The sequence below is a fragment of the Hippocampus guttulatus genome, chromosome 1, assembly GCF_054856545.1.
Source record: "Hippocampus guttulatus isolate MCC_2025c chromosome 1, RoL_Hgut_1.0, whole genome shotgun sequence".
NCBI lineage: Eukaryota > Metazoa > Chordata > Actinopteri > Syngnathiformes > Syngnathidae > Hippocampus > Hippocampus guttulatus.
Window position 1 is genome coordinate 22,947,397 of NC_141261.1, and position 26,492 is coordinate 22,973,888.

The 26,492-nt window shown below is 43.2% G+C and overlaps 1 protein-coding gene across 1 annotated transcript; it reads right to left on the reverse strand.

Annotated features, from left to right (window-relative positions):
- Positions 1-15,438: 15,438 nt before the first annotated feature.
- On the reverse strand, positions 15,439-25,189 carry wnt7aa (wingless-type MMTV integration site family, member 7Aa). The gene is made up of 4 exons (XM_086120304.1): positions 24,849-25,189; positions 24,328-24,554; positions 18,985-19,256; positions 15,439-16,725 (listed from the first exon to the last, which is right to left on the reverse strand). Exons 1-4 carry the CDS (start codon positions 24,917-24,919, stop codon positions 16,243-16,245), a joined length of 1,053 nt encoding a protein of 350 aa, XP_085976430.1. The 5' UTR covers positions 24,920-25,189; the 3' UTR covers positions 15,439-16,242.
- Between the last annotated feature and the right edge of the window lie 1,303 nt (positions 25,190-26,492).

Sequence of the window (26,492 nt, forward strand, 5' to 3'; positions counted from 1 at the left end):
CTACCTTATTTTCTGTCAAATTATTACTGTATATATGTTTTATGTTCAATAAACAAACAAACAAACAAACAAACAAACACACACGCAGGCACGCACGCAGGCACGCACGCACGCACGCACGCACACACACAGTCGTGTTATCAGTCATCTACTGTGGCACTCTGCATCGCGATCAACGCGCAACAGATCTGTGCAAACGCTACACTTCCTTTCACTGAATCTGCTCCTTCTGATTTCTCCTTTCTGTAACCTACAATGCAGGGAGAACACTATCGGTTACAATCACACATGCTATCAGATGCCTTCACGGCTGCATTTCACACCCTTGCTGCAAAATATTGTCATGACTGCAAAATACGCAACAGGCAAAACAACAGCAGTGGTTGTTGAGCCTTCTGAGAAAGGAAAAAAAATGCCTGCATCGAAGCTCAAAGAAGCAATTCAGCTGCATTAGTGGAAAAGGGCCCGGAGTGGGTTGGAGACTTTTGGTCTCCTTTGAATCCGAACAGAACTTTTAGATCAGACCTGCAGCTATGCTGTGACTGCTAGTTTGATCAAGCAGCTGCCAATATGAAAAGAAGCGCTGTATCCTCTCAGCACCTGGGGGCAGTGTGAAATGAATACAGCCCGCCTGGTTCCCCTCTCACATGCACCTCTCAGCCTTGGAGACATTTTTTCATAATTGCGTATAATTCTATGGTAGGTGTCCCCACTCCAGAGAAGCCTTTCTACCTTTGTCATGCTCATTTCTTGATGTAACACACACACACACACACACACAGACACAGGATTCCCTTTCAAGAGCGCAGTGCTTTTAGGAGTTTAAAAACGTCAAAGAAATATCTTGGTGAAGAACCCACACTGAAAAACATTTTTGTTGAATTTACTCAATTTTATTTCATCAAGTGGCTACATTAAGTAAAAGCACCTCGATTCAGGGGCATTTCTGACGTTTGTCTGCTTAGGAATATTTACCTAGATAAGATAAGATATCCTTTATTTGTCCCACACTGGGGAAATGCACATCGTTTTATTTTGTGTCAGCACTTAAAAAATAAAATCGAGTAAATTACACAAAAGAATAAAATAAATACCCTCTCACCCTTATGAGGATAAGCGGATCAGAAAAGGGATGGATGGATGGATGGATGGAATAAAATAAATAATAATAAGTAGGCTACATATCTACTTTGATTCAGACAATTTGAACTTATGCAACCACTTGAAGAAATAAAATTGAGTAAATTCAACACACCTTTTTTTTTTGTATTTTGGAACTCAATTCAACTCATCTCGGCTCAAGGGTATTTCTAGAGCACTATAAAACAACCACCGCTGTGTACAAATTGCTACACATGGAGCAAAACCAAAGAATGAGTTTTAAAACGAGTTTTAAAGAGAGAATACGTCATTAAAATGTATTCTTTCATTTTTATTTGCTGTTTTTTTAACGGACCTGCATGATCACAGCATGACTTAGATTTGTTCTTGGTTTTACTGTTTGGTGCTTTCTACCGCCTTTATTACCGATTTGTCTTACTGTTTATTGTGCATGTTAAATTGCTCCATGTACAGCACTTTGTATGCAGCGATGGCTGTATGAAAGTGCTCTATAAATACTGTTGACTTGACTTGACTTGACGTTTAATGCCACCGCAGTTGTCTATTTGGCGAGAGGATCAATAGAATTACGAATAGTTGGGCAAGAGTTTATCCTTGGTTCACGTTGCTCTTATCTTCTTGGTAGCTCAGGATTTTTGGCTAGATTTTTACTGACATGTTCATGAAAGTGCGCAGACGCGCACTCATGCCTCCACTTGCATGCACGTATTCTCGTACACACCACGAAGGGGATAACTGTAGTTTTGTCTTCAAAATTGGGAGGACGGGTCCATTATGGGATTTTAAAAAGTCAACTCTGGCATCAGAGGATCACCATTGCGCAAAGATCAAATAAGAAGAATCACGGTGCAATTCATGACAATAACAACTGTTCTCTCTCTCTCAAAATGTACACTTCTCCTCCTGAAGATATTTTTAAATCGCTTGTAAGCACTTTCAAGGCCCTACTCATTTGAAGCCATCACTCATTTCTCCGGGACATTATGAAAACAGAAACACATCCTTATGGAATTGCAATTATGACATAATGGTTGTTTATGATCCACCCCGAGCCCACTGAGCGCTGCACTGCTGTTCACCGCTGCGAAAAAAACAACAACATGTTTGGTCCAGGCTGAGGCCCCAAGGCAAGCTGAGAGTCAGTATGCATTCCTTTCTGCCTGATTTATAAGAGGCTAATCAAAAGGTCTCATCTTTTTTTCCTCATGCATTTTTAGTTGATCAGAGATGAGCAGGAGGCATTTGTTGATCGAAACTCGACAACATGTGTCTGATTTCTTGGATCTGAGGTTTAATATCTCCTTATTGAGAGCAAATGAAGCTATGATGTGTGTCTTTATTGTTTTAGTGTCAAAGAACATTGCGTTCATTTAAAAAATATCTATATTTAAACTGACACTGTTGTGTGCCTGTGGAACACACAAGAGTAACAGGCAATCCAATGAAATGTTTGCAGTTTTACTGTTGTGAAAATTGGCTTTTCTGCATCTCACAACAAAGAGTTTAGAGAACGCTGCTTCCTATTAGTGAAGGTAGACCAGTTAAGTAAAACAACTTGCTTTCTTTGTTGCACTAATACAGAGGTCAGAAATGCCAATCATTGAAAGTTTTTTTTCCGATTTAAATGACTGTTTTAGACCCAAAAATACAAGTTTGTGAATGCGCGTGCTTGTGTGCCTGCGTATGAGTGTGTGTGTGTGTGCGTGTGTGTGTGTGTGTGTGTGTGTGTGTGTGTGTGTGTGTGTGTGTGTGTGTGTGTGTGTGTGTGTGTGTGTGTGTGTGTGTGTGTGCATATTTGTTTTACAGTGTACTGTACTTCCCATATAATCCTAATTCATGTTGTCACTGAGTAACACCGAGCAGTCACAACATTATGACCCCAATATCAAGACCGGTAAAAGATTCAGAATTTGTACATGGCGTCGTGTGCAATCGTACTTGCATCACAATGAGAGCTGTGTGTAATATTTGGGCCACTTCCTGGAGTCTGTCGTAGTGCGCTGAGACTCCAACGGTAAGTGTAGTTGAATACATTTAAAATCGGTGTCATTTGTTTAGATGGTTCATGTTAACATCAACAAGAGCAGGAACCAACGCTGCGATCTGTATCCTTTCCAGAGAGATGCACCGTCTTGATTGTTATTTTGTTGACTCATCACGAGGGAAGAGGAAACAGCTCTCCCTGGTGGCAAATCAGTGTTATCGATGGGAAAGAGGGGTGGGCGATTGAATTAGGGTTACTGTATATCGAATGGTTATTTGTTTACTCGGTGCTTCTCTTTGGTTGAGAGTAGTAAGGGAAGAAAAGTGGCTGAATCGCTGTGACTCCCCGTGTGTCACTGAGTGTCCACTCGTAATAAGATGATCATGATTTCATGACTCATGGCCCAGGTGCAATGGCCTCTGACCGAATTCAACAAGCATTTGTATTTTCCTCCCGTGCCATTTCCTTTTTTTGCGTGGCCTATTCATTCAGGACCCATTTGGATTTTTACCTGCAGGGCTGTGCTTTCTCTGTTTTTCTTCCCCTCTGCCTCATTGACTCGAATATGGGCTTCCCGGAAGGGTTATCTTCAGACTTGTTCCCACAAGAGCTGATGACTTCAAATCATTTCAAAGGTGCTCTTGATGAGAACGCAGATCTTTGTGGGCTCAAACAGCTGCATTTGATTTGATTTTCCTGCAGACACACGTGCTGCGAACATGGACGATAAAGAGCCCTAGCGGGGCAGCTGCATACGTACGACCCTCCCGCACCCTCACCCCTTTACATGTAATTATTAGGGTAATACGTATAAACTGATTACGATTATAGCTTTATGTTAAAAACAGATAAAGCGCAGTGATTAGCATCTCATGCAGCCAAAATGTGTTCAGTCGCCAATACCTGACCGAAGGAAGGGCAAGTGATAAAGACACGACCAGACACAGTGTGAGCGGTAAGGTATTCTACTTGTTCCACCAATAAATTGACTTTATGTATTGTTTATTGGTGTATGCGTATGTGAATGTGCGTTTTACCTCAACCAGAGCTCGGAATAGCTGTATGCTAGAGGAGGCTAATTTTCATATAACTTTGGCTTACTCATGAAAAACGTGTGCCCCCCCCCCCCCCCCCCCACTCCTGAAATGATGGTTACGCCCCTGTGTTGAGACATTAATGGTAACCGCAGGATTAATTTCTTTCTCCCAGGCACACATCTGTTTGTTTTTTTTAATTCATAGCTAAATACCTCCACACGCAATGACATTCCCATAGGCATAGATTGTACTTTGTGTCCCCCGCCAACTGGCAAATGCAAACATGTTACAGGTTTTCAATAAAAATAAACGGTAAAGATTAAATCTCCATTGTGTGGTGGGAACTGACCAAGAATGGATCAGCATGTTCAACTGGTGTCATAATGGGATCATTTTTTACAGTACCACTCATAAATCAGTCAAATAAATTATGTTCCACAAGCTAAAAATATTATTTCTTCCAGTTTGCTTCTTTTTTATAAATACCATGATGCATAGTGGACCGTTTTCTCCCTAATTGTCGACAACTGTTTTTCCTTCCGTTTACAGGACATGTTTTTAGACCATGTGCTCGGGACCGTGCCGTGTCTCGACAGGAAGTACAACAATGTACCGAGTCGATCAGTAGCATTGCTATAATGAAGTTGACATTGTGAGCAAAATTAACAAATAAAAATTTACGTACGGGAAATCGGAACTTTGAATGTTATCGAGGTGAGAATGTTGGAACCAGGGTACATTGAAATGAGGTTCGACTGTACCATCCACAGTCATGGTTTCATGAGGTAAAATGCACACAAGGACCAATCTTGCACTCACACTCATTATACAAGTAGGAAAAAAACCCCCATAAAAAGCAATGTTTAGAATTGTGAAAAGTCCAGAGTTTTGTTGGGGGTTTTTTGTCGCTGTACTTTTTAATATGATTTGCACGAATGCGCCATTGATTGCAGAATGCCAAAATGGCGTTTGCTGTCAGTGACAATCAATCACACTGACTGGCTGTTAGCTCGCGAGTCAGAGCATGAGACAGAAGTAGACAATGAGAGTCCACAAAGTCAATTAAGTTCAGCAAAACTGAGGTGTTATGTCACCCTGGCCACCCCACTGAAAAATGTCTGGCCGACGCCCCTGCGTCTAATTACCCTGTGAGGCAAAAGCCATCATTAGCAAATTATCACAATAACACAATCATGTATTGAATATAAAAGTATCCAATAGAAAAAGCATGTTTATCGTAGTAGGATTAAAAATAAATTACGGCCCAAAACTAAAATAAGAAAAAGCAAGTATTTCTTCGTGCTGCTTTAAACATGCTGACACAACATATTGGCCATCGTGAATCGTTAATGTGCTATTAAAGGCCTCTCGCTTAGGTTATATTAACATCCTAGTTAACACCTTTTGGTTGTGGACTGCACCTATGAAGCTACTGCATTTGTGGTCAGAAGTATACGCCGCTGCTCCCACAATGACATTTCCTCGGCGGGTGTCGCGCATTCCACATGGTGGGTTTGCCTCACACAGCTAACCTGCTACAGTCATGCTTATCATCGACACTAAATGGCAATAAGTCAGGGCAATGAAATGTCTGTGGCTGAGCAATGTGTTGTAGGTTGAAGAGTTGGGGCTTGCCGTGGAAGAAACAATGTCATCCCAGTCATGATTTGGCTCTGACTGTTTGTTATTTCAAAACACATTTTTCCTCTTCACGGTGTGAACCTGAAATGGCTTGAGACTTTGCTGTGGCATGTTTGGGATTTGTCTCGGGATTCCCACAAGGCTGCCCGGCTCCGAGGAGTGCAACAATCCTAAAATAGAATGAATGGACATAAATCTAGATTTGTGACAAATCTATCCGGACATAAATAAGGGACAGCTGAGTGCCATGTGATCATTACTTGAATGAATGAACGAATGGATGATTGAATATATTTCACCGAGCGTTTGGCAGGGATTGGCGCTACACCAGGGCGAGGTGGGTGCTTTAGCCCAGTCAGAAATCAGTGTAGGCCCAGTTCAGACCTCCTGCATTTTATTTTGATATTCTACAAAAATATTTGTAAATGCTTTTTTCATCCCCGCTCTGTATCTGTCATGCCCCACTTTCAGCCCTAGGAGACAAAAAGTCCTTGCATGGTCCACTTAAAACAAATTAGCACCTCTCCCCAGTTAGACGATTCCTTTTTTTCTCCTGAGGAATGAAATGGAAAGTAACTGTAATGCCCGGTTGTGCGCGCTATTGTTCACCGATGTGTAGTATTGAAAATGCAACCATTTATTGCGAACCAAATCAATAGCACCGACATAGAGTAGGTGCAATGTTTTACTGATCATTTTTAAGGACAAGTATGGAACTGCGAGGGAGTTTTCTTTTCCTGGCTGATCTGTAGTGGCAATGACATGCTTGTGTTTTATGGTGTTGTATCCCTTTGTGAAATTTTGAATTCACTTGAAGGATGACTGGAAACTAGCCAGTTGGATGAATTTTAAATCCTCTTTTATAAAGACATTGCCATACATGTTTGGAGTTGACTCAAGTTGGTATTTTACATTGTGTATTTATGCGATTGTTTATTTTTATTTTTATTTTTTAATGTCACTGCGATCAGTTCAAGCGTGGTTTTTCACCGGCTGCCATTCCGATGTAGTAAACGAGTTCCCTGTGGGGTATTCAAGATGAATATGTGGAGCGTTCCAGTCACGTCTGTGCTCGCTCTGCATTGTTGTATGCGTCCATTTTTGTTCCAAAGAGCTTGCAACAGTGCCTGTTTTCTTATTTTTTTTTGTTTTGTTTTTTACAATAATTATGTTGGGGGTTTTTTGTTTGTTTTTTTTTTTGCTTTTGGCCTGGTGGTTAGTACGTCGTGGAGTTTGCATGTTCTTTGGCTTACTCCCACATTACATAATTGCCCATGTGTGAATGGTTATTTGTCTATGTACTCTTGGATTGGATGGAGACCTGTCCAGAGTGTACTGGTCTATTTTACCTGCAACCTAATGACGACCAGCACATTGCAAAACGGATGGCTTGTAAAAGTGATTTAAAACAAAGATAATATTACATTTACATTGGTCAACAAATGTTGACGACATTTTCTTTTTAATCTGAGATGCAAGTCTCTGCACAGATTCAGAATGAGCAATTTTTTTATAAGAATAATATAACATGTAATATTTTTATTAAATGCATTTGTACAATAAAGACCTCACCGTTATGAACCATAATGTTACCATTAGAAATAGAAAAAAATACATTAATAACAACAACAACAAAAACGTGTTAAAGCAAGTAAGGATTACATTCTGTAACTGTACATAGTGTGCCATGTACTGTACTCTAAAATGCTGCCCCCATCTGGTGTGGAGTCGTATAGATATTGTAAAATGTAGTGGAAAACTGCCGTTCATAAAATCATGTATGCCTGTACAAACAACATGAAATAGGAAATAAAAGACATTTACCACAATTTAATTAGCAGGTCTTGCTGTAATTAACACTTTTCATCTAGTGTAGCAAAATGTGAGGGCAATTATACTTAACAAAACAAAAACAAGACCAGAAGACAATTTTAAAAAAGCTGCATTTAAGCACTTAGACGATCATAGCATGAGAGTCAACTCTTGACTGTTCTTGACATGTTTAGTCAGACTGAACTGTTGTTTACCTAAGCCAGCCAGGGAATGAACTTTTGCAGTTTTGATCTTAAATCATCACCTTGCTGAGTGTTCATGTAGGAGGTCGCATCGTGGGCCGTGGCAGCCTTCGTGCCATTTACCCTGCACATGAATCTTGCGCGTGCAAATGCAGTTACGCACGTTGGCACACACAACTAGGAAGGAATGCGCTGCCTGCCTTTCAAATCGGAGGTATCCGAATGAAATCCGTTGACAATGTGCGCGATAGCCAAAGATTGGCCTGCACACTCAGCCAGTCAATCGCACTCATCCATGCTGGGATGATACTTCTCTGTCAGTGTGGCCCTCTCAGACTGAATTACTGTCATAGCTGCCTTGATGACTCTCTTCAGGTGATAAAAGAGGTGTTGATACAGCCGCATCTGGCAGGCCTGGAGGATCTCGACAGATGAGCGCTCTCACCCAAGTTTCTCCAAGCGCCGAATCAGCTCACATCCCCTTAGCCAATTTGGCGCATATGGCGGTATCCAATTAGGTTGTTGAATGTGCGGGACAAGCTCTTGATGTTGTTGACTAAACTTGGATTCATTCACAGAGAGAAGGAAGGTCGGGTCTATAGAACATCTGCTCCTTAGCATGGAAACGGCAGGGTTTTTCCTGAGCGTGTCGCCCGGGGCATGTGTTTGAAAGCCTTTGATTGATCACAAGCATTTAGGGTGAAATCCCGCACGATTGAAAACAAATCATGAAAGACTTGAGCGATGCGCCGCAAAGATGCTCACCGCTGACACCTTGGATGTAGCAGGACACCTGTTCTCATTCACAATGTTGACAATGAAAAGTAATGAACTGTGTGAGTAGTAGAGTCATCATGACTGTGTCTCCTTCCACTTACACACATACACACGCACATCATTTCTGTGTCTCGCATGGGGGCTAAGAGCCCTGCGCAATTGAAGACAATTTTCCGAATAACTACAAAAAAACCTACCCGACTGGCTCTGAGAATGCCTTTCCAAGGAGCTTTTCTATAAAGTACAGTAGAGCTCATGAGAACCTGTGAGCATGTGGGTTTATTAAAAAAAATCTATATATCTACAGTATATCTATACATATATAGATATATATACCTGTATATACCTATATATATATAGATATATATACACACACACACACACACACACACTGGTGGGAGCCAATCCCACCAGTCTTCGGGTAGTAGGCCGGGGACACCCTGGGCCAGCAAATGGCAAGGCACAAAGTGTCAAACAACCATCCGTGCTCACACTCCCACCTAGGGCAATTTTGAGTTTTCAATCAGCCTGCCATGCATGTTTTTGGAATGTGAGAGGAAACCAGAGCACCCGTAGAAAACCCACACAGGCACGGGGAGAACATGCAAACTCCAGGCAGGAAGGCCGGAGCTGGGATCGAACCCACAAACTCTGCACTGTGAGGTTGACGCGCGAACCACTCGGTCACCGGGCTGTCTCTCTCTCTCTCTCTCTCTCTCTCTCTCTCTCTCTCTCTCTCTCTCTCTCTATATATATATATATATATATATATCCTTTTTTTTAATATTGTCTTTGCTGTATATATGCACATACACTCACTTTTCTGCCGCATAGAAATACGAATACAAACACAAATACGAATGCTATGACCCAACACTGACAACTACAGTCAGTTCCGTGAGGGACATTAGCAGCAAGGAATTCCCCTGAGGACAAATCAGCACAGACTTGGTGAGCTGACACTGTCTTTGGGGTGTACAGCAAGTCTGCTGAAGCTCTGAGGTAATGTTTGTCTCTATCTCCCTTCAAGATAAACCTGTCATTAGCCCACTGACAACCATGTCACATTCTCACTCTGTTTTCCCGTTTTGTTTCTCAATCAGCAAGGCAGTCCATCACTAAAGTCCTATTCAGGTGAAATAATATTCTTTTAATGTCCAGTGCTGAATGCTACAAGATGGACTCTTCTTAGTACCGCTTGCTAACTGTAGGTGGAGACGGGCTTCTTTTGCAGTTTCAAGTCACCTGATACTGTTTTGACATCTCTCCGTCTTCCCGTGTGAACTACCTTTGTGTCACCTTTGAGTTACTTTCACCAAAACTACCATTCATGTTCACATTCCCACCTACAAAAAAATTCAGATAGAGTCTTCACGTACTCTAACGTGCATTTTTTGGAAAGGAGGAGGAAGTCGATGGAGAAACCCCACACGAGCATGGGGAACCTACAAGACTGCACACATGAGGCCCGGAGTGGCGAGTCAGACCCCGAACTTCACAACGGTGGGCCAAACATGCTGCCCTGCAGTTTGATACTTGAAATGAATTAATTACCTGATGTCTTTTAATGTTTTTATGTTATTCATTTCTTGTTTTCACGATCATTGTCTTTATATGTCCGATTTGTACTTTCTGTCCAGCCCTTTTCATGTCCCTGTGGTTGTTTTTAAAGTGCTCTGTCAATAAAGTTGAGTTGAGTCGAAGGGAGCTCATTGACTTGAGTCCTTCGAGGACGAAAGGTAGCAGTTCATCATTGACCTTTGTCGCCTCTCTACAGAAGGAATGCACTTTGCTGCTTCAAAAATCAAATAATTTCCCAACTTTAGAGAGGAGACGCTTGCTAATGTTTGTCATTTGTCTTGTCTTAATGGCAAATCATAATAAAGCAATGATCATCAATCGACATACGGTAGGTGTAGACTAAGAGACTCTGTAAAATCATTCATGGCAAAGTGAAAGTGCCTGTCTCTCGATTGTGTTGCTTTCTTTATGTCGCTTCCCTTTTGTGCTATTCTTTGTCTCATTACCATCACTGAAGCTGACCTCAGTGCCGAGCATCCAGCTGTGCGCCCCTGCCCTACAGACAAACCTTTGCCCCGGTGCTGAACTGCAGGATCATCTCGCACTGTCACGGCCTCATCTGCAACTGTCAGCGAATGACCCCCGGTGACTCGGACGCCATTCAGGGCACATTACATGGCCGCTCATTTCAATTCCTGTGAGAACCTAATCACTGGCAGCGAACGAGAGAGTGAAGAGCGCACAGCGCGAATTACTTTCGCGACGACCTGAGGTTTTTACCTGTCGGACATCTTTGTGTTTACAGCCAACAATGACTGTTATTTGCAGGCACTCGGAGATAGACGGTAAAACTTCAGTACACAAAAGATTTTCGTCATCCTCATACAGGAACCCAATTTTATGTCCCCAGGTACTTGGAGCGATCGCTTGTGTGTCGTTGCCTCTTGATTCAGCGTCAGGAAATGAAAGGGTGATAACGTGCTTGAAGAGGTTTGTGGCACCGACTTCAAAACACTTTGGTCACCAGCATTGAGGGATACATATCAAAAGGTGCACTTTCAGGTATCGCTTTACGTCTTTGGGTGGAAAGTGAGGGTGTTCCCACATCTTGGCAAGGCATGAGTGGAGCGAAGGCAGAAGATTAATGATATAATAGCTCTGACCACATGCTCTAGTCATTTAAACTGGCAGCACCAGCTCGAATTGTTTCATGGCTTTCTGCAATGATACATTTGGAGCGTGTCTGGACAGGTTGTAGGATGCTCGGGGAGAGAATTCGTTGCAACTGCTCAGCCAGAAGACTGCAGCCTGGAAGCTATGACACCATCAGGAAAGTACACGTACGGCGAGTGTTTACATCCCGCGGCTTGTTTGTGCACCTTTCCATTGTTGACTCTTGTCTCCCGCATCACTGTGAAAGCACCCGATTGTATGGTGAACAGCTGCATTAAAAAAAAAAAAAAAAAAACGTTTTTCGATGGTGAAAGTTTGACCGTGTAACAATTTTTTTTCTGCTTCCAATATTTTCGAGGGGGGAAAAAAATGGAAGTCAACTGGCATCAGCCTCATTCATTACCATTCAACCTCAGAGGCGCTGCTCTCTTCTCAATATTGTTTTCGATAAATCGACACTTACTGATAACCAATCATTAAGAAGATGGCTAACTCTCTGGCAGTGGAAGCAATCTTAACGGCCATTGAGCATAGGAATGTGGGTGGCAGTCTGTTACGAGGTCTGATGACGATCAGCGATGTTGCCTATAAGCATCTGCAGAGGTCTGTAGTGACTTTGGTGTTTTGATTCTAAACATCCCGTGTCGTGACGCCGGAGACATCGGAGGATTACTGTAAGCTTAGCTCAGGTGACGTCCTGTGTGTGAGTGTGTGGGAGGGGGGGTGGTATCAGGTATGAGGGCCCGCCGTACTTAACCTTGTTTACTTCATGAATAAAATAGAACAGCACAACTCCTCATCATTTGAAGTGTCTGTCAAATGCGGCCTTTAACCCGGTCCAGTTTCTCATGTCGTTTCTTCAACGCACAGTTACGCTTGTTTTCAGAGCTTTCAAAAGACTGCACAACGGGGCTGGTATGTTGCTTCAAATCATTATGAAAAGCTCCTACAACAATCCCCCCCCCCCCAGAGCTCTTTGTATAGGTGCCTTAATGCCACTGACAATACCTTGAAGCTATTTGACCGCTGTGTTTACATGCACGAATCAGATAGCGCATGGGAAGTCAGATAGACCTTGCAAGGCCTTGTGCATCTCTCTTGCTGGGAGTGCAGATTGTCTCCTATCTTTGGCTTCCATCTCCGAGCCTCAAACACCGTGCTGCGAAGAGAGTGCCTGAATGAGCTCCTGCAGCTCCTCACAGTATCTCTGGAATCACATAAAGACAACTTTGTGCTCTGCAATTTACTGTGCCGTGCTCAGGTGCTTGTGCATGTCTCAACCAGAGGCAAGACAAAAGTATGAGTGACATAATCATGTGTCATGAGATTTATGGCCAGAGAGTGCGAAGTGGAGAAAGAAATGTGAGCGCACGCTTTCTCGCTCCGCCTCCACCTCCTTCAAATGGCTGTCTTTAATGCCCCCCACTTGTTTGATTGAAGCGCCGGCGGATGTTGACACGTGAGCAGTCAATTGAATCCGATCACACATGCGTCTTCATAATGTCGGGGCAGCTTCATTGTGCATATGAATTATCAGCAGCTCTGATTTGAAGCGCTGGCAGGAGTTCATGGCGAAACCAAGCATAACTCTGCAGACCACTTCCAAAAGGGAGCGTGTTTTGACAAACACAATTCCTAAGGGGAACGCCACCAAACCTCACAGCAGCATGCACATCACACCCTTGAGCGTGTTGGCGTGGACCCGATCCTGTTTTTGGAAAAACAGTGTTCGCAGTATAATTAGCATGTCGGTGATTGCACGGGGCATGTAATATCAAAGGACGTGGTATTTTGTGGGGATCAAGCTACTGAGGCCTTTGTGTGGTTTCTACTTTGTGCAGCTGAAATACACGGCCGCTGGATCATTTGGGAGCTAACCAGAGGGTCTTTATTCATAGCAAACCGGTGCAAGATTATTATTGAAGGTTTGATGGCGGAAACCATTGAGATTATGAAGGATTGGAAGAATTTAAGAAAAAAAAATCCCAAGTGCTCTGTAACTTCAAAACACCACATTCAAGATAATGGTCGCACCGAGATAGTATTATGAATCGAAAAGTACATTTGTTGAAACGCCAAGCCAAGTGTGGGTCGGTAGATGATGACATTTTGAAAACACACAACTCTGAAAAGTAACACTAATGGACTGGTACTCCTAACACAACTTGAGGGCGACCTAGCAAGCAGTGTTGCATCAAAAGAAAGGATTCAAAAGCATAATTACGTACTGCAAAATGTTTTCTCCAAACAAGCTGCCTGATGTATAGCAAGTTAGATAGTGAAGGCCTACTACATATCACTTTTGGAACCGTTTTCAAGAGAACTGCACACACCACTGAAATGCAACTTTCGCGTTAGCACACGTAGGTTGCTAGCACATGAGCAGTCCCAGTTAAATCATTTCCAAGTAAGGTATAGTTACAACAATTGCTGTTATTGTGGTTGCTTCAATGACAGCACTGCTTGGAACTTAAAGCAACTTCAAGATTGGAGCTTCTGCTCATGCCAAATGGGAGTAAAATCTTTTTGATGCCGTTATTTTGAGGTATGAACACAAAACCAAAGCGCATTCCACATTCTTTATGCTCTCATTCATACATTTTGAAAGCTGCAAGCAGCATTGAGGACATACAAAAGACTCCGAGGTGTACGTGTTCATGGGGTAATGTGATGCATGCAAAAAACTTCAACAGAGGCTTAACCTGAGCTTTTTGAATGCCTTCCGAACCTGACATCAGCCTTTTGTATGAATATCATGAAAGGCCTTTGTCAAAAGTGACAAGCCTTCGTTATTGTTTCCATCGTTCTTTATGCGGGGCGCAAAGACACATGATATGGCGAAAACATAGTAAATTAACCTGAGGAAATTGCTCAGAAAGGCAACAAAGGCGAAACATGTATCTGTCCTGGAAGATGACCCGGAGCGGGTTTCCCATCAAGACCTTAAGCCCCGTCTCTGTTCCACTCCCATGCCGATGAGAGTGGAATCTGTAACGACCGTGGGCTCCGGCATCGTTAACATTTCCCTGACGTGTCGGCCGGCCTCTCTTGGAGACTGCCCCGCATTTTCTGAGCGCCGCTGAGGTTGTTGTGGCAACGAGTCGCCCAGAAGTGAATGAAGCAGATGTGTTAGTCATCTATCACCTGACAGCTCCCACTCCCCCAACTGAGCAAGCCATCACCGTGACAGTTGGTCCAGCTAGTCTCATCAATTACACCGGTACCCTGCTATTAGAGCACAAACACTTCTTCTCCTCCAACACGTTTAACCACTTCCCGGTCTGCAAGATGGGCCCTCAATTAGGACTGAATAACTTTCCCCTCTCACAGCACATCTCTTTCTTCCGTCGTCATTGTATACATAGACATAGCGGGATTTATCAGCATGGTGATATCCGAATGACCGAGGAGGATTAATAATTAACTTCTCCGGTCATCTGAAAGCTAAACTAATGATTAAAGCTCAATTGATCAATATTTAATGAGTAATTGGTAATGTTTGTCATGAAACTTGAACTATTAGCCATTTACAGACGATCACTAATGAAGCTCCTAAAGTAGGCTGCAGGATATTTTTTTTTTGCTCTTGATAAAGAAGTTGAGGGAAGGAAACAGTGATTGCATTGTGCTGCATAGTTCACACAAGTACTGCACACATTTTTGAAAAACTATTCGCCGGGGATAGGGACAGGGACAACCAGAAAATAGTCTAAATCCGCGTAGGATTGATGCCCATTGAAATGTATAGGGGGAATTTAAAAAAAAAGGGGAAAAAAGCATATATAGATAGATAGATAGATAGATAGATAGATAGATCGATAGATAGATATACATGATTAATGGTGAATGAATGTTTTGAATTACCCCCTCATAAAAGTTTAAAAAAATGTAATTAATATACATACAAACCGACCCCAATTTTTTTCAACTTTTTAAAAATTAATCAAGGGTCCAATCAGAGTGTGCTGCCAGTTGCCCATAACCTGGGAAATTCTGGGTAGCATTGGTAATGACAGTCATGGCTGTATTTTCCCCATTTCCATCTAGCGCACCAGCAAGATTAACCTGAAGCCAACATTTCATGTTAAGATTATGACATTGGCTTTCAAGCAAAGTGCATCACTGAGAAAGAGGTTGTCAGAGGAAACAAAAATGAAATCATGCCATGTTGGTGTTATTCTGCGCCTGTATTCCATCCGTAGCAGTCATGAAATGCAGTAAACAACAGCTTCTATAACTCACACTACACAACCACGGCAGTGACAACAGGGGCAAACGTACATGATCAGCATTTTACAGACACGTGTCCGAGCTTAAAGTTGAATATTATGCAACAGATATAAATAAAACATCCATACAAAAATAGGCTCTTACAAAATATACTCTATGAACCAATATTTACCAAAGGTGGAAAATGTGCCTGTGTTTTTGAAGCTCTGACCTAAAAAAAAAATCATGGGATTCTCGGGACTAGCAGCAAACAGAGGGAAGACACAAGTGGGTCACGAGTTAATATGACGGATTCCAGGTGGATTCAAATCCAGTGTGTTAACAGTTTCTGGTCCCTTTAAAAAACTAAGCCCTCCCAACATGGAGTTATTTGTGACCCATAATGAACAAAATCAGTAGTTCTTATCCAATAAATTAATATTAATTATCTCCATTCTATAAAAGACAGTATGTTAAATATTCCACATGGATGAGTTATACCATGCGTGACAGACAGCAGTATGCGCGGCTCAGGCATCGCGCGCGCCGTATTCCATTTCTCGTCCCCGCTACCGTACGTGTCCGTGTAGATTCAAGTCTTTGTGCTTCAGTTGTGTGCAGTTTTCCCCTTGACGGTGTTTGGCCACTCTGCATCCCAACCAACCCAAAGCGCGCACACCAGTGGCCGCTGCTCGTGCCGCAGGAAGATCCAAAGAGACGCGCGTGTTCACGACCACACGCACGCCAGCACCAATAAATATTCTCATTTGCACGTGTACACCTCTGTCCTCTCACTGCACGTGTTGCATTTGACGTAGCAGCACCACAAGAACTTGCAGTTGCACTGCCACACTCTGGAGTACTGATGCGTGTTGTAGCCGCGGCCGCAGCACATCAAGTCGCAGCCGCTGATGTGCTGCATCATAGTCTTATTGCACACTCGCCCTTGCGTCCCCAAGCTGCCCGTCACCGTGTCCGCCTCGCAGTAGTTTGGGGACTTGTCTATGTACACCAGGTCTGTATCCATGGGCTTCCGGTAAGAATATGGCTTCTTGATCTTCAGGAATTTGGGGCGCTTGTTGCGGCTGGCTTTGACCGGTTCCACGTGCACTGCGTGGGCATATTTCTCCTTGAGAATGTAGCCAAGCTCGCGGAACTTGGGAAGTGTAGTCCAGCAGGTTTTGGTGGTGCAGGAGCCCGACACGCCATGACACTTGCATTCCAGTCGCATGTTCTTCTCCAAGACCTAGAAACACAAAAGAAACGCTCAGCAACCAAGACATAATACACCCATAAAAACTTGGTCTTAGCGGCCAAAAAAAGCACCCTAAAAATGAGGTTCATAACCATTGTTGACAGCAAATTTGAATCAGAGATGGCTTTATGTGACCCAAAATATCATATTTGATGCCGCTTTTTTAAAATTCTTGACATCTTTTTTTTCTAGCACAGTTTTTGAGCTATTTTCAGTTCTTGTTTTGAAGTTTGACCTTTAAAAGGTTGCGGCCTATGGATTTCTTTCATGCGTTGTCATTTATAGTTATGATGTTTCATTCATCAATTCAATTCATAAATGTAACTAAAAAACATTACTGTAATAGAACTGGTGTGATTCAAGGAAAAGAAGTTTCGTGGCATCTAGTTTTTTTGCTAGTCAGTAGCACCTTGGCTTTAATATTAACATGTGCGCATGGCAAAAGTGGGACTGTCTGTCCACCTGTAACATTGCAGCTAACTCATTCACAAGAATAAACAATTACTGATGGGAAAGTGCAGAATAAAATAATACTTATAAAAATGTGTTGACACATTTGTGACACCTTGTTGAAGTACTGTGGGGCCACTCACTCAAACTACTCCATGTGACAGAGGACTGGATCAAACCATTTTTGAGGCAAAAGGGGTGGACATTGTATTTTTGTGGATGATGATGATGATGATTATCATTTTGAAAACCTGCTGTGCTTGAGAAAAAAACATGGGCAAATTCTAAATCAGCGCAAAAAAAAAAGTACCAGTAGTAAAAATGTGTTGACCCGTGTAATCATTTTCCAAGTCAAGCATGGATTGAGTATAATGTGCAGCTCTGTGACAACATGACAAGCGAGCACCCTGCAGTTGGGGATTAAATGGAAGCCCATTGCATTGCTGCTTTATAGCGTACACACAGAAGCCAAAATAAAGTATCAGATGTCAGCCGGTGTGTGTGTAGTCACCACACAACACACAAATGTCAAGAGAGAGCATCGGAGGCGTAGAGTGACTGGGATTACTGCTAAAGCCCGGCCTGATGACAATGAGGAGCGCTATTGGCCGGAACGGGAATTTTCTTAACAAGGTGAAATGTGAATTTCCTCCTCAGTTTCGTGTTCAAAATAGCATCTTCAAGTTGAAAGCCTAGCGTTCCTTAACATTGTAACTCAAATTCCTTCATAAAGTTGCGAGCTTCAGCAGCCTTAATCCATCAGTTGTTGCGTGACCAACATTTTTGGCAGCCTTTGTCTGGAGGATTGGACCAGGGGAGCTCCTGCTCGGCGTCACTGCCTTTGATTAGCATAAATAAAGGAGGGGGGGGGGGGTCGCTATCAAAACAGAGAGCGCCTTTATTAGCAAAAAGAACAAAAAAAAAACGCTGCTCGGCGTTTCCTGGAAGACAAATTTGCTGTCCAGAAAAGCCAGTTTCGATTCACCGCCACAGAAAATGATCGGCTCGGTGCGATTGTGTCCGAGGGCTTTCAGGCGACGAGGCCATGGACGTGTCGGTTGTGTGAATCGGGCTTTTCTGGCACAGGGAAAGGAAGAGGGGGATATGAGTTAACTTGGCCAAAGCTGCTTTTTATTTATTCTTCACCAGGTCCTCTTTAGCTGTTTGGCACGTCACTCCACTTGGTCTTTAACCTCTTAGACCGAATGGAGTCTCATTGTCACCCTGTGCTGAAAAGGAGAACGCCATGTTTGTCCTCTTTGTATCCTGCCGCACAATTGTTGTCTGTCTTGGTGCCCGGTGCTGCACATTCTGTTACTTTCTCGCAGAAAATGGAAGTGTATCATTATTTTAGTCATGTCCCCGAATAAGAATGAACCAGTGGCACTGAATCAAATTACACCCAATAATTGAAAGTGAATTGAAAGAGGCCATTGAATTGCACTCATCACTGCAGTCCTGGAGTGCACAAACAAGCACAAAGCTTCTGATTTATCATGTTCGAGGGACATTAGAAACGAAAGTAATTGTGTCAGGCCCAACTGGTGAAGCACCCGAGGGACCGTTATAATGTCTTTTTGGACGGTGCCCATGTCTTTTCTGTGCAATCATCTCATCAATCACTTTTGACAGTTTTTTTTCTCTCTGAAAGCCACCTTCAGTCCACTGCTTGTTCAAGCTGGGCAGAACCTTGGCAACACTCGCTTCCGCCACTACTTGGCAGAGGTTTCCAGGTCACTGTGATTATCAAGACCACCCAAAAAAAAAATAGTAATGATTTTGGAGATGGCTGCAGCTTACCTTGCGTCCCACCTCATTATTATGGAGGTTCATGAGCGTCCTGGCGTTCTGTTTGACCTCTCGGGCATCAATAAACACTTTGGAAAAGCCGAGGCCGTAGCTGATGTCCGCAGAGCAGCCTCCCCACTTCCATCCTTGGTCCCTGCTGTAGAAACCCTGCTTCTCTTTGTCACAGCTGCAGTCGCTCAGGTTACCCTGCGTACAGGCGGCGGTGATGGCGTGGGCCACCCCGGCTGCGATAATGGCGTATGTAAAGGCCGCTTCTTTGCTCCCTGCAAAAGCGCAGAAGAAAATACATCAGAGTAAGGAAGGTGTTTTGATTTTGCTCCACGCGCACCCCTTCAAGCTCTGAAATGTAATTCATTGTCGAATCTGGAGTAAATACAACATCTTGAGTGTATGTTGCTAAACAGCTTGAGAAAAAGACACCTTGTGACTTGGTTTGATTTGTAAAGACACCCTGCACAGACGACACAAGTCGTTGCAATGCATGTTAGTGTTACAGTCATTAATAAGTGGAGTTTTGGACAACGTCTTTTAAAAGGGAAGTCAAGTCAAAAATATCTTAGGTATGTACTCTGTGGGCCGACTAATCGAAACGAGGCATTTTGGTTTGCGCTATTTTGTGGAGTTAAGCAGCAAAAGCCATCCGTTTTTATCCATGTAAGCGGGCGGCCATTTTCCCGCTTGCTATTGACTGAAAATGACATCACAATGTGTAGAAGTACTCAGCTTGCAAATGTCACATGACCAAAACGCAGAAAAACAGGTGAGTCGTCATTGGTCATTAACTGAACCCTGAGGCACTCTGATGTCATTTTAAGTCCACAGCAAGTGTCAGTACAGGGCAAAATGGCCGCCACTACAAACGCACTTGTAATCGGAATGTCGTGTTTCAACTCGTGGAGGAGCAGAGAACATATTTGCTTTTTTTTTTCTTCTTTTTTCAACTTGGTGCTGAAAAAAATGGATGGGATAAAATTCGAACTAATAAATATACATGCTCAACTCAACTAGACTTTCTTGAGTTTATTTGTGTTGTATTTGGGGATTTACGATGAATTCAGTTCGGATGATCAGAACAACAGCAACATAAAATGTCATGAAATCATATCTTTTTCATATCTAAACATTGTAGCGCCCGTCAATGTTTGCACCACCGATATCATAGACCACAAAGGCAGATGACGATGAAGCAGCGGCTATTCTACTTATGATAACATTATGACAGTTTCTACTCAGTGTCAAATGTTGTTGGTTTTAAATGAATGATACGAGATGACCAATTAACAGTATGTGGGTTGACATCATGGTCTCAATGACATATCACTGAAGGGCGCCAGTGTTTTGAAATCTGACCTGGAAACTGTCCTGCCTGTGAACCAAGATGGCTGTTGGCAGTTTAGTCAACAAAGCAGCATGAATAAGAGGGCTGTCAGGAAGGGAACAGCTATTGATCCATTCAGAAATGACACATTCTGTGTAAACTCATCAGACATGAGCATCTCCATCCTGGCCTTATCTCCGCCAGGTCTGCTGCACAAATCATTTACACATGCGGCAATATTGACAATAAACTAAAGGTTAATCTGACAGAGTGTGACGAATAGTTTTGGGGTGAAATATGACAAGGGGAAGGAGCCTTACTTTAAAAATGCTTCAACGGGAAATTAAAAATGCCAGTTTGAATGTCTAAAATGCTAACCGGAGGCAGCAGATTACGTCCATCAATATTTGTATAAACAAGCTCCTTTTTGGGCTGTTTGTTCACATCCTCACTTTCTTTGTGTCCTCCTGCCACCGAGCTCACCAGAAGCGTCACATACAGCCAGCATGTCCTGGCCGTGTGCCACCTTTCTATCCTTGAAAGAAAGATAGAAAGAAAAAAAAACCCCTCATATCGAGGCATAAATTATGTTGACATTTTTACAGACGAAATGGGCTCCGGGCCAAAAAACAAGGTGTGTCGTTGCACTCAGTCGCATCTGAGTGCAGTGCTGTTCATTTTTCTCTGTGATTCCTGCGCCTGACTCCTCCAAAAGAAACAGTAGGAGCACTTCATAAGATTGTACTGAGTGATGGAAGATATTTAGAAGGGTGAACTGAAATTCAGTCGTGAAAATGTCCCTTTTCTTTCTAGTCGGGCCTCTCCTCAAAAGCTTATTCTTCAGCCTTCGGGGCCAATCGTAGCAAAGCGATGCACCTTGCACTACCCACACTCCTTCAGAGAACAATTGCAAGCCACACAGCCCCGCTCGGCTTTGCGCCAACAATGGCATCCATTTGCAACCACTTGGCTTCTGGGCTAATCCGATCGGTGAAACCAATCTATTTGCTATGCCTGTCCAACCCGTGGACGTGCTGCCGGCTTTCACGCCGACACCGACACTCCTGATGGGCCAAAACTACTCATTCATAAAAGGACAGCTTGTCAAACGCCACTGACAGCATGACTGGGATTAGTTTTTCTTTCCACTGGCCGTGGGCAAGATGGCGTCACGCAGCTGGTGCGAGCTACGAAGCCTTTTATTTCTGTAGCACTGTTAATTTCCCCATTCAATATTTTCTCTGTTAAAATTTCTCATGACACCAGAAACTGAAGGTATGTCGAGCTACAAATCGAGAATAAATTCGTCACTAAGTCTTCTTGGGTTTGCTGTCTAATATAGTCCACACCAGGGGCGATTCTAGAGTAAGCGTTTTAGGGGAAAGGATCTCCCAGGCAGGCGAGATCAATTTAACCATTTGTATATTTCAACGCAATTTCATTTCCACATTTATGAAAGAGACGGACGGGTAAGACTTTTCAGTCATGGGCATCCAACCAGTTAGCTAGACAGTAGCACCTTGTCTCCATTACTTAACAGGACATTTGCAACAGCTCGCATCTCCCATTCCAATTCAAGCTGAGGAGAGTGCTGCCCTCGCCATTCGAAACTTTTCCTGGCTAGAAAAAAAAAAGTCAGCTAACTACCTAACAACATAAACTGTCAACTGAAATTAAATGCAGCAACATTGCTAACTGTTATAATAGAGCGTTGTCAAGGTACTGAGTGGTAGAAGGTATGAAATGTTCCACATAAGGCAGGTTTAAGACAGGCATTTACTACATACGCCACAACTGTACTTTCAGTATATCATTTGAAGGCACCTGTGCAAAATGGTGGGAGCAATCAAGTGGAACAAACCATTTTGGAGGCAAGGAGGCATTGCTTTAATTTTGTTGTTGTTGTTGTTGTTGTTGTTGTTGTTTTCCACCAGTGTGCTTTTGTTAATGCACTTCTCTAACTTGTTTAAAAAGGGCACATTCAAATAAAATAAACAAATATTAGTTAGAGAATGGTGGTATGGTGGGCGACTGGTTAGCAAAGTGGAGTTTGCATGTATTCCCCATGCCGGCGTGGGTTTTCTCCCGGTACTCCAGTTTCCTTCCACATTCCAAAAACATGCATGGCAGGTGAATGGAACACTCTAAATTGTGCCTCGGTGTGAGTGTGAGCGTGGATGGCTGTTCCTCTATGTGTGCCCTACGTTTGACTGGCGACCAGTAAAGGGTATGCCCCGACTATTGCCCGAAGACAGCTGAGATAGGCTCCAGCATGCCCGCAACTCTTGTGAGGATAAAGCGGATCAGAAAATGGATGGATGGATGGATAGTTGGAGAATCACTTGTCTATAGCAGTGAGTCCCGGCCAGGATGCCATGGCACACTAACTAGTGTCCCTTGACAGATCATCAGCCGTGCTGCAGAAAATTATGTAATTTTAGGGTGTGGGGGCAGTCATTCAATTTAGGGCTGCTTGTTCTCTCCCCAAAATGGACTAGAAACACGGACCACCATACTCAAAAACAGACAACACCAATTACCCAATCTCTGTCGGACACATCCGTCTCCATTGGAGCTGACGAGTTTCTCTATTATGGTACTTTGCTCATTGTAATCTATACCCGTGGTAACGTCCACGTCCTTACAGTGGGAGCTGCAGCACCCATCAGCAGATGGGAGAAAGTCCACTGAAACTGTGTCTCATGAGACGCAGCCTGGCATGAAAAGAAAGGCTGTGACTATTCACAAGAGCTTTGTTACAGTCTTGGCTCCAGATACCTTTTATACATGCTCTGTGAAAAAAAAAGTCTGGAGAGCAGCTGACACTTGCTGCAAAAAATATTTACTTCCCATTTAAGCAAGCTATTTGTGCTCTAAAACAGTGGTCCCCAACCACCGGTCCGCGGACCGGTACCGGTCCGCAGGGCATTTGGTACCAGGCCGCACAGAAAGAACTTGCCTTAATTCCGTTTTATTTATTTCGGAATACGAAAGATGTTTTATTTTGAAAAATTACCGGATTCTCCGTTACATCCGTCTGCGTTACGCTTGACACGCGTCAAACCACGCTTCTGCGTCACGTGACCGATTACCGCAAAAAAAAAAAAAAAAAAAGACTAAAAAAATTAGTTAAAAAACTGCTGGAGATCGCAAATGACGGCGGCCTTAAAAGGACGTTCGAGACAACTGGATTCAAGTTATGGCTGAATATTCTTAGATCGCCACAATAGCACTGTTGCGGGGGGTTTCTGCAGCAACGGCGACTAAAACAAAATTACGAAGTAGACTGGACATAAACCACACACTTGAGGTATCATTGTCTCCAATTACCCCGAGATGGGACCGTCTGGTTGCAGAAAATCAAGCTCGGGGCTGTAGTGAGTCGTCATTTTCATGCAGTTTCAATTTGCATTCTATCGTATTTTGAAGGCATTAAACATGACCATTGCGATCAGAGTGTTGCGGCCAGATTAGACGCTCCTTGTGTTTATTATTATATTTCGAAAACACCACAGTTTTCATGCAGCTCATACCATATTATTTTGTTGTATTATTTCCGCCACACCTTAAATGCCGGTCCCTGAAAATATTGTCTGACATAAATCGGTCCGTGGGGTAAAAAAGGTTGGGGACCCCTGCTCTAAAATATAAATTGCACTTCCATGCGATTTTCACACCTAAAAGAATGCCCCCTCAAAAAAAAAAACAAAAAAACAATAATAGTTGTATTTGCAGTATGTTTACAAATAGATTCATATGAAGTTTTCCAAATTTGGATGCAGAGATCAAGTGCACCATGAATTTCAGGGGCGTTTGCTTCAACTGGTTATACAATGTTCACTTTCATTGAACGAAGCAGAGTGTGTTTGTACAGCTCAAGTCAGTATTGAAATGCGCATGCAATCACAAACAGGGGGGTGGGGGGGGCACCTTTACGCAAGGGGCGCACAATTATGCGCCAATGCAAGTGACTCAATATTCTAATTATGAACAAACATGAACAGATAGCAACATACCCACTTTCAACTCTTTTCCGAAGACGGTCCTCTCGCCCAGGGCCGAGCAGTTCCAGCGCCCGTTTTTGAACTGGAACTGACACTCGTTGATGCCCATTTGCGCGCCCTCTCCGATGACGATAATGGCATCGGGGCGACTCTGGCAGATAATCCGCTGCCTCGGGGCCAAACCGGGGATTTTGTTACAGATTATGCTCGCTCCGAGGGCCACCACCGACGAGAAGCCCCTGGGGAGGGGAACAAAAAGATTTTACCTTAAGCGGCAGGTGCAATTCCACTTCCGAAAAGTTCCATAAATAACACGAAACTATACCCACATTTCACCAAGCGCAAACATTGGAGGAGATTTCAACTTTCAAATACTACGACTTTAGGACCCTGTTTAACGACTTTAACAGATGACAGCAATGTCATTACGTGTCTTGATTGTAGTTAATTGCAAACCAGTGACACAAAATCGTGTGCTTTAGAGAGCGTAATAACACTCGGGTATATACGCACAACAGCGTGGCGCAGCTCACCCAATTTTCAGGTAGACTATTCCCAGACAAAGTAAAACTCTTAAAATCCAGCGCCGAGTTCTCCGACTCATCGCGGCCTCACGGTCATGCAATGACTGCTGAAGCTGAGGAGGAACTCGATTCGGTTAGTCTCCGATCGATCACAGCACAGGTAACTCCACAGGCAGGTCCACAAGCCGGGGAAACATTGAAAAAGAAAAAAAACTTATTTTGCCAAGTCGAGCCAAGATCCCTTTAGGTGGCCCCCTTGTCGCCGGGTCCCGTTGTCATTGCGATGATGATGTCAGCACAGGTAAGCCTCAACAAGTGCGATAGCCTATTTCTCACAGTTCTTGGGCGAACAGCACGTCTCGGCTTTATATCGCGCTCATCTCCGTGGGCGTGGCTGCGGGAGACTTGCAAGGGGCCCCACGGAAGAATCCTCTCTCTCTCTCTCTCTCTCTCTCTCTCTCTCTCTCGCTCAAAAACAGGACGTTCAGGTGTCGCATTCATGTTCCAGGGCCTGATAACAACCCGTCTGAAATGTGAAAGTTGTTTAAAATTGTAAAGAATTTAAACACCCTAGCAGTGGTTCCAATTAATCAATAATAATAATCACAATAATGAAAAAAAAATGAAAAGGACGAGGAGTGTTAGCTGCGGTCCTCAATGGCCCCAATCCAGCCTGTTGGAGATGTCGTCCTTCTCCAACACACTTGATTCAAATGATCAGAATCGTTATGAGGCTTCTCAGGACTTGGAGGTGATCATTGATGATGATCATTTTGATCATTTGAATCAGGTGTATTGCAGAAGGGAGACATGTAAGGCGTGCTGGATAGGGGCCCTCGAGGACTGGGCTTGCACACCCTTGATCATGAGCAACATTTAATATAGCCTACAGGTGTTCATTCCTTAAAAGTATATTTCATAACATTGAAATAACATTGCACTTTAATCTAGGAATATAAAAATGGGAATTAGATATTCAAGATGCAATAAAAATGTAAGTCATGTAGTCGTGGTACATTTGCCTGGCTTGTATGCGGGCAGCGTAGGATCAGTTCCCATTCAGTGACGGTGTGGATGTGAGCATGAATGGTCGTTTGTCTTTGTATGTGCCCTGTGACTGACTGGCGACCAGTTCTGGGTGTGCTCTACATTCCACCCGAAGTCAGCTGGGATAGATTCCAGCAACTCTCTGTGACCCTCTTCAGGATCAGCAGTGTTGAAAAATGGATGCATGCATGAAAAAATGAAAATGTAGTACATGTAAATGTTAATTAGCAATTCTACTGAAATAAAAACAAACAGTTCTGAGATTGAATGCAAATGTGGTGTACTTAATCACTGAACAGTCCATGACAAATATATTGCACTGGATTTAAAAAAAAATATTAACCCAGAGTAAAAATATGCACAGTTGAAATATTTAATTTGGCTTTCAGTTCCCATGACAGGTAGCCTGCATCTACCACTAGTGGTGGACAAACACTAACTCGAAACCTAACCCTAACCCAACCCTAACACCAAACCTACCACTATCTTTTCCCTGCCCCTATCCCTACCCCGACACCTAACCAGAAGCCTCAACCTAACCCTACCCCCAAGCCTACCCTTAATCCTACCCTTACCCCTAACCTGACCCCAACCCTAACCCCAATC